The 7,850-nt window shown below is 47.2% G+C and overlaps 2 protein-coding genes across 2 annotated transcripts; one reads left to right on the top strand and one right to left on the bottom strand.

Annotated features, from left to right (window-relative positions):
- Positions 1-661: 661 nt before the first annotated feature.
- LOC119364682 (mitotic spindle checkpoint protein MAD2-like) lies at positions 662-2,343 on the top strand. The gene is made up of 7 exons (XM_037630173.1): positions 662-937; positions 1,015-1,030; positions 1,156-1,286; positions 1,392-1,512; positions 1,628-1,731; positions 1,848-1,969; positions 2,060-2,343. Exons 1-7 carry the CDS (start codon positions 865-867, stop codon positions 2,114-2,116), a joined length of 624 nt encoding a protein of 207 aa, XP_037486070.1. The 5' UTR covers positions 662-864; the 3' UTR covers positions 2,117-2,343.
- A 145-nt stretch (positions 2,344-2,488) lies between these two features.
- On the bottom strand, positions 2,489-7,341 carry LOC119364681 (trihelix transcription factor GT-1-like). The gene is made up of 5 exons (XM_037630172.1): positions 6,640-7,341; positions 6,066-6,104; positions 4,419-4,505; positions 3,689-3,916; positions 2,489-3,108 (listed from the first exon to the last, which is right to left on the bottom strand). The coding sequence occupies exons 1-5, from the start codon at positions 7,154-7,156 to the stop codon at positions 2,894-2,896; spliced, it is 1,086 nt and encodes a 361-aa protein (XP_037486069.1). The 5' UTR covers positions 7,157-7,341; the 3' UTR covers positions 2,489-2,893.
- Positions 7,342-7,850: the final 509 nt, after the last annotated feature.

Genomic DNA, 7,850 nt, shown 5'->3' with positions numbered 1-7,850 from the left:
AGGTCGGTTTCACGTTGGAAACCAAAACATGATGCAAATTTGTTGGCTCATAACTGATTTTTGCCTATTCCCAAAGCAAGAAGTCCAACCAATATGAATTTTTGGAAAAATAGAACGGAGCCAAAGGAAGAGAATGCAGTGGACATGCTTGCAGCCTTCTACTGCTACTCATGCCCAACGTATTTGAATCAACAGATCCGTGCGAGAAGCGTGTCCCCCCGCCCCCAAAAAAACGGGAACTATGCTCTTCTTTCTAAACCATATTATTTCTTCCCACGGCGAATGTGGAGTTTAGCTGGCCTCCTCACTCATCACTCTACTGTCCCCGAAAGCCATTTTCTTCTTCTTTGTATTCGGGTACAAGTCAATAAAGCAAGTCGAAACAATCTTTGTCCGCGCCACTGTGCATTCGATTCGTGACCAGATACATTTCAGTTTCTTTTTTTGATTTGGATACATTTCAGATTTCATTAGCTTTTTTTTTTTTTGAGACATCAGATTTCATTAGCCGAACAAGGAAACTTTTTGGCAGCAGCAATCGCGCACCCGAAGCCCAGTGCAGTGGCCCACCACCCACCCACAGACGACCGTTGGGGGGCGCCGGTCCGGTCTGGTCCACTTTAAAAGGCAGCCCCGTGCGCATCCACCAAATCGACCGATCCATTTCGAAAACGCGACCCGACTTCCCAATTTCCCCATTTCCCGTCCCCATTCCATAGCCCAGCCGCCGCCTCGCTGCCCGTTGCTCCCCTTTCTTCTTCCCCCGAGAGCCAACTCCTCGCCCGCCGCACCCACAGCCGGAGAGAGAGAGAGAGCGCGAAGAAGGCAAAGCGCCGCCGCGAGGACGACCGAGGCCGAGGAGAGATGGCGTCGAGGACGGCGTCCAAGGACATCATCACGCTCAAGGGCTCCGCCGCCATCGTCAGCGAGTTCTTCGGTACGCGCGCGCCGCCACCCGATCCCCCCCTTCCCATCCTCCCCTCTCCAGTGTCTGATCGGATGATTCGGTGGCAGGTTACGCGGCCAACAGGTGCGCTACGGGCCGGCAAACAGCGGCGTCGTCTCTATCCCCGACGCCGGTTTATTTGAGATGGAGCGGGTAAGAGCCAAATTTCGGCAATGGGGATTGATTCGTGGTGTTTGGTGTGGCTGCAGCATCCTGTACAACCGCGGGGTGTACCCGGAGGAGAGCTTCGGCAAGGTGAAGAAGTACGGCCTCCCCATGCTGCTCACGCAGGACGAGGCCGTCAAGACCTTCCTCACCAACCTCACCTCCCAGCTCTCAGGTTCGTCCTCCCCATCCGAGATCTCTCGTTACCTCCTTGTTTTGCCCATCGAGGAAGGAGCATCCATTATTTCGCTCCTCACCTGTATGTTGCTGCGGACCGCAGAGTGGCTGGAGGGTGGGAAGCTGCAGAGGATTGTGCTGGTCATCATGAGCAAGGCCACCGGCGAGGTGCTCGAGCGCTGGAACTTCAACATCATCACTGACGGCGAGGTCGTCGAGAAAGGGTATGCATATACGCCGCTCTGATCCCCCCGCCTTCCTGCCTCTTCGATTATTCCATTCAGTCCTAATCGAACTGAAGAAACAGCGGTTGATCTGACGCGTCTGATGGCTTGTCAGGGCGGTGAAGGAGAAGAGCGACAAGGAGATCATGAGGGAGATCCAGGCCATCATGCGGCAGGTCAACTCCTGCATCTCCTTCCTCCCCTGCCTCGATGAGCCATGTAAGGAAGGATAAGCAGAGCCGCGCCGCCATTGCTCCACACCCTGTTGGTTCTACCTTGCGCTCTTAGTTGGGGCACACTCCCTTTTTAACTGAAGCGTCGATCGTTTTGGGCAGGCATATTCGACGTGCTGGCCTACACCGACTCGGACACCACCGTGCCCTTCACCTGGATGGAGAGCGACGCCAAGCTCATCGAAAACCCGCAGATGGTGAAGCTGCACTCGTTCGACACCAAGGTAACAACAACAATTCACTCATCCTCCGTCCGTTGGTGGTTGCACTGCTCCATGAAACCTAATGCTAATGGGGCGTTTCTGTGACGGCAGATCCACAAGGTGGACACGCTGGTGTCGTACAAGGTGGACGACTTGGACGAGCAGTGACCTGTGGGTGTGGGTGTGACCCAGAGCGTCCAGACATCCCCTGTAGGCGTGAAGCTCTGTGTGAATCGTTCATTCACGTCTGGCCGTCGTTATCGTACTGTTGCCCCCCTGTCTCTACCAAAACCTGTACTGTTATTTCTCAAAAAAAAGTACTGTTATGTTATACCTGAATTGGATGTATCGCCTGCCGTTTTCCACGCACAAGCTCTGAGGCGAAGTTTGCCAAACAAAACCCTATGTGTTAGTTTTGCCAAATAACTACTCCCTTGTAAAGAAATATAAGAGCTACTTTAGTGATCTAAACGCTCTTATATTTCTTTACGTGTCAGTCTGCCTCATTCAACATGTAAACAACAGCATGAAGCAATTGAATGAATCTCAAACAGCCTGGTCATGGCTCCTGCAACAACAGCACCGAGCAAATTGAACTCGGGAAACCTTACAGAGTTTGTTTCCGTGGCTATATATTTACCTACATAGCCATTCCTATAGTCTTAAAATAGCTCCCGAATACAGGAATACATTTACAGTCAGGGATGCCTAGGACTGGCTTCGAACTATGTTCACCTGTATGGACGGACCACTTCTATGGTGGACATTAATTTAGGGGTGTGTTTTCCCATTTATTTTTTATTATCATAGCCCAAAAACTTGCCCATTCGGCCAAAACACAGGCAATGGGCAAGCAAAACCCTCTCCACCTTGGCAGGGCGAACTTGGGCTCAAAACCAACATACCCCAGATATAGATGCCCTTTGTCGGACAAATGATGCATGATCAATCTACAAGCGAGCGCATCCCCTGGTAAATCGCGCCAGGGCGAAGATCGTCCAGAGTATCAGCAACTCTGTAGCCACTATACTCCCTAAGGAGTGTCCAACCACGCCGTGACAGAAAATCTCTGAAGTCGTCTTCAGTGTAGAATGTCTTATCTTCTGTCCGGACTGTCATGCGGTCTGCATCTTCGAATGTGCAGAGTTTGATTGTTATCCCTGAAATGAACATCTGGGGATGAGATTGGATCGACAACCTTCTGTAACCACTTCCTCCGTTCACAAATATAAGGTGTTCTAACTTTTTTGTGAATCGGATGTATATAGACACGTTTTAGTCTGTTTGTTCACTCATTTCAGTCCATATGTAGTCCATATCAAAATATCCAAAACATTTTATATTTGTGAATGGAGCGAGTACAATTTTTGTAATGGAGTTAAAAAGAACTTCAATAGTGATTAAACCAACAATTGCTTTGCTTCATACATATTGAGACAATTTGAATAACAATGTGCATACAAACACAGGTTGCCGAATAGGTTCATTTTAGTGGGGCCATCATGATCATTACTAGAAGCATCAAAATGAATGCCCATTAGTATGCATAGAAGATTTACCGATTACTGACCAGTGACCAAGATGATGCAAGATAGATGCAAAATTCATCAAGTCAGGAAGGAAAAATGAACAATAATTTATCAATGATCCATAGAACTATACTATGTCCTTTTTGGTTCTTATTAAGATAAGAAAAGTAAAATATCTTATTTCTTGGAAAATAATACATTTCACAATTACCATTATCAAGATGAAGAGCATATACTCCGACTGGCATGTCCCTGTCCAAGGAACGAACAACCTCGTCCTCATCTTCAAGCCAAAAAGCCCGCCTTGTTCTTAATCCAAAGGCCGATTTGATGGCCTCTTTAATTGCCTCGGCAGTACCATCAATCCCTATTCTTTTAGTATAGTCACCCCACTTGACTAGGATGACCCTCCCACCATAAGTACCCTGATTATCTCCACCTGTATGAGGTTTATGCAGGTTTCCCAATCAATGCAACAGATTAAGAAAAGGAACATAAATAATTGAGTTGACCTGAGAATGTTATTATTCAGTGCTAATTTGTGTTGCTAGAGTTGAGTGTTCATTCCATCCAAGCAAAGTTCTAGCACCTTAAAACATAGTAATAAAATTTATGTGTTACCTATCAAGTAGAAATACACTAAATCAGTAGCAGCAAGCCAGCGAGTAATAATACTATCAACTGGTGCTTCCACATTCTAAAAATTGCACCTATGAAGAGTTCGTTAAGTTTATAGGTTCTTAAAATCATTTTTGTCTTCAGGTTTCTTAAAGGAGCAGGATATTGACATAACCAGAACAAATACTAATCCAGTTAAACACCAAATTCAGTTCATCAACTGAACAGTTGGACAGCAGCATTCCCAATCGTTCCGTTTCATGCTGTTGAAAATCCATAAGACCTTATAATGTATTCAACTTTCATTGTGTATGAACCAGTACCGTTAGTTGAGGTGTCTCTCCAGTTCCATGGATTCACACCATTGGTTGCAACTGCATCAGCTGTCGTTAAGGCAAGTGGATGACTCGCTGTAAAACAGAAACAGGCAAAAAAAAAATCACCACTAATCCCTTGTCTTCACAAACCACAACTGCAGTAGGCAAATATTCATGACAGAAGTTGGATTATCAAAATACATGAACTGAATAATAAAACGATAAGGTGCAATTCAAGTTTGAGTTAGTACCAAACTGGTCAAAACGTCATCTTTACATGATGACACATCTGACTTTTTTCCTTGATTAGTGAGCTACTTGGTTTAGATGTCAGGTTTTTTCACGAGTGAAGTGCAACAGAGGTCCTACAAGTATACCGAGGGTGTCAAGCAGTGCTGTAGCCAGCGGCACACCCAGAATTTTGAGGTATTTTTTTACCATATAGGAATTTCTCCAAGTTAACCCTTTTAAACAGCCCCCAATCATAATAGGCAATAGCCCAATCAATTATTTTTGAGTGTGCACACCCACAGTTTTATTTCTGGCTACGCCACTGGTGTCAAGTTAGTCCTAATAGTGCGGAAGTGCGTATTTGTGTCCTGTGCAATAAGTGAGTCACAAAAGGTCCTACCTGGGCCAAAACAGTGTTGGCCTGCATCATGGTGGGTCGAGCACACTGCCACATAGGCTGAGGGTCACTTGGCGGCAAAACTCTCTCGCCAGGCAGTTACAATACCTTTTCCAGTTACAAAAAATGTTGAAAGTTCTAATCATAAATCCTTTTTTCCATCCTCCTATTTATTACCTCTCTTCTTCTTCTACCAACTGCTCCTCTCTCTCTATCCACTTTTTCAACACCCCACCTCCTCTTTCTCCTCTCTCCCATTGTTGGGAGACCCTTCTCCTGTTTGTCAGCAGGGACACGGGCAAGATGGGCACTTCTTCATTCGCCGGAGCTGCAGCTCTGCCACTCGCTTCCGAATCACCCCTGAACATCACACGATTTGACCTTCAGCTGGCCTAATTGGCAGTGGTCAACCCACCACACTTGGAGGTCAGAACTGATTCAGCCACGATAGGACCTGCAATGCCTCACTTATTGCATTACTGGGACTGAAATATGCACTTTCATTAGGACTAACTCGACACCCTCTGCCAGCATACTTATAGGATTTCTAATGCACTTTACTCTTTTTTTGTTAATTTACAATGATATAACTGTGCTTTTCAATCAAAGATAATTTCTTTCCCTGCATTCTCCTTTTGAGAGTTTTTAATCTCCATGTTTCAGTCTAAACAGTGTTAAAATTATGTATCTTACCATCTGGCAATTTTTTTTTATAAAACCTCACCAGCTCTATTTCTAGAATGAAGTTTACAACTAGCGAGTAATGAGAAAAAAAGGCCTCACCAAGAAACTCAGTATTGTTGGAACATTTTTGGTGTGTTCGCCCATTAAATGAAAATAACAACTGGTCCACAAATGACTTTAGCTCAAGCCTGGTATGTTAACCTCTAGGCAGGCACAACTTTCTGACAGAATATTGAGCCAAGTAAGTGGAAGATCATAGGTATAAACACGGAAGATGCTGACAAAATGAGATACAGAAAGAAATAGGTAGCAATTATTGCAGAGGAAGAATATATTAGTACCTTCAACAGGACCAAATGGAATGTTGGCATCTTCAAAACCTAGATTGATATCAGTGAACATGAATCCATAAGCTAACAGAAATCCAATCGATCATAAATCAAATATAAACACAAGTCCAAATGTTCAGTTACTAAACCCAGCAGTCATTATTAAGTAAGCAGACCCACCAGACACATATAAATCCAAAACCATATCAGATAGTGCTATCTAGTATGCACCCACCGACACACAACCCCGAGCTGGAGACCCATACCAATTGCAATGAACTAACTTCATGCTACTACACAATGTTGTGCCAGTAGTCAGCCAATGAACTGGACAGAAAACAGCACTGTAATGTCCGAATTTCTGCAGTAAGGTGCTTCTAACAGCTATTAATTGGCGGTGCACAGGAAATAACTAATTGATGCGTACCTAAATTTACACTGATGCATACCAAATCCATTGATCTATGGTCAAAACTCGAGGTTGTAAGTTGTCATACTACTGTGACGAAGAGTTGAAATGCCTCTATCCATTTCAGCACAAAAAGCAAGGCTGTCTTAGTCAGAAGGATAAGGGGGAGCATCATACCTTTATCCGCGAATTGCAGGTAAGACTCGATCTTGGAGGTGGGCGTGGGGCTCTTCGCGGCGCCACCTCCACCACCACTCCCCGCGGGCGAGGCGGCCGCCTTCCCGCGGCGCTTGAGCAGGTCGTCGATCTCCTTGTAGTAGGCCATCTTGGCGGAGCCGTTCCCGCCGGCGCCGGCGCTGCTGCGGGCGTGGCTGCGCGCCTTCTTGAACTCCTTGAGTAGGTTGCGCCACTTGTCGGTGCACATGGTCGGGGAGCGGTCGAAGCCCTGCTCCCGCATCTTGGCGGAGATGGCCTCCCAGAGGTGCTTGTTGGACTTGGAGGTGTTGAAGTGGTTGTCCATCTCACGGCGCAGCGCGATGAGGCTGAGCGTCTCGTCCTGGACCCAGGTCTCGGCGCGCTTCTTCGGGGCCGAGGCCCGCGAGGAGGAGTCGTGGTCGTGGGCGCCGCCGTCCTCGCCGCTGCTCTCCGGGAGCAGCAGCGGCGGGGTAGGGGGCTGCGGCCCGGCGAGGAGCATCGCCGCGGCGGAGGAGCGGCGCGAGGTGGTGGGGTCTGGGAGCGAGACTCTGTTGCGTGCGTGAGGCGAGAGGTGAGCGATGGTGGGAGTGGAGGCTCACTGGAGAGCGCAGCCGGGGCCCCTCTCCCGACGAGGGACGGTCGGGGTCTCCGGGAGGAGGACAAACTTATCAGAGGACGGCCCTGCTGAGCCCGGCCAGGCCCGGCCATGACCCGTATGGCGAGCATAGCGGGTTAGTCGAGCCCAGTGAATTTCAGGTAGCACATCCAAGTCGAATCCTCCTCAAGGTCCCACCAAAAAAAAGGAATCCTCCCTCGCCTACTCTATTTCTTTTGTAATCCTCAAAAAAAAAAAAACTCTATTTCTTTTGTCTAAAAAAACTACTCTCTTTCTTGAAAGAAGTTCATAGTTCACCCTAAAATATGGACTCACGGACACATAACCCCCTGAAGTGACCCCAATATCTACAAAACCGGCAAGCCCTTGAACAGTTTTGGGGCCGACGTGTCACATTTCAGGTGGTTTTGACTGATAATTACGATGTTGACCACTTTTCTTTTACCCTTCGGCTGTGAGGATGTTGAACCCAACAAAAATAAGGGATGACCAGATCAATTTAGGCAGTCTTCGTTAAATCAGGATTGAACTCCAATGGCTGTGAGGAACAGCTGGCATGGCATCAGCGACCTCATCC

The sequence above is a fragment of the Triticum dicoccoides genome, chromosome 2B (assembly GCF_002162155.2).
Source record: "Triticum dicoccoides isolate Atlit2015 ecotype Zavitan chromosome 2B, WEW_v2.0, whole genome shotgun sequence".
Taxonomy (NCBI): domain Eukaryota; kingdom Viridiplantae; phylum Streptophyta; class Magnoliopsida; order Poales; family Poaceae; genus Triticum; species Triticum dicoccoides.
This window is presented reverse-complemented; position numbering and strand designations above follow the sequence as displayed.

What these genes read in the sequence shown, in the direction of transcription:
- LOC119364682 (XM_037630173.1), top strand. Translation starts at nt 865, where the DNA reads ATGGCGTCGAGGACGGCGTCCAAGGACATCATCACGCTCAAGGGCTCC. An exon ending in CCCCTGCCTCGATGAGCCAT is followed by an intron (nt 1,732 to 1,847) that starts GTAAGGAAGGAT and finishes CGTTTTGGGCAG; the next exon opens with GCATATTCGACGTGCTGGCC. An exon ending in TGCACTCGTTCGACACCAAG is followed by an intron (nt 1,970 to 2,059) that starts GTAACAACAACA and finishes CTGTGACGGCAG; the next exon opens with ATCCACAAGGTGGACACGCT.
- LOC119364681 (XM_037630172.1), bottom strand. Translation starts at nt 7,156, where the DNA reads ATGCTCCTCGCCGGGCCGCAGCCCCCTACCCCGCCGCTGCTGCTCCCG. An exon ending in CCTGCAATTCGCGGATAAAG is followed by an intron (nt 6,105 to 6,639) that starts GTATGATGCTCC and finishes ATATCAATCTAG; the next exon opens with GTTTTGAAGATGCCAACATT. An exon ending in GAGAGACACCTCAACTAACG is followed by an intron (nt 3,917 to 4,418) that starts GTACTGGTTCAT and finishes AACCTCATACAG; the next exon opens with GTGGAGATAATCAGGGTACT.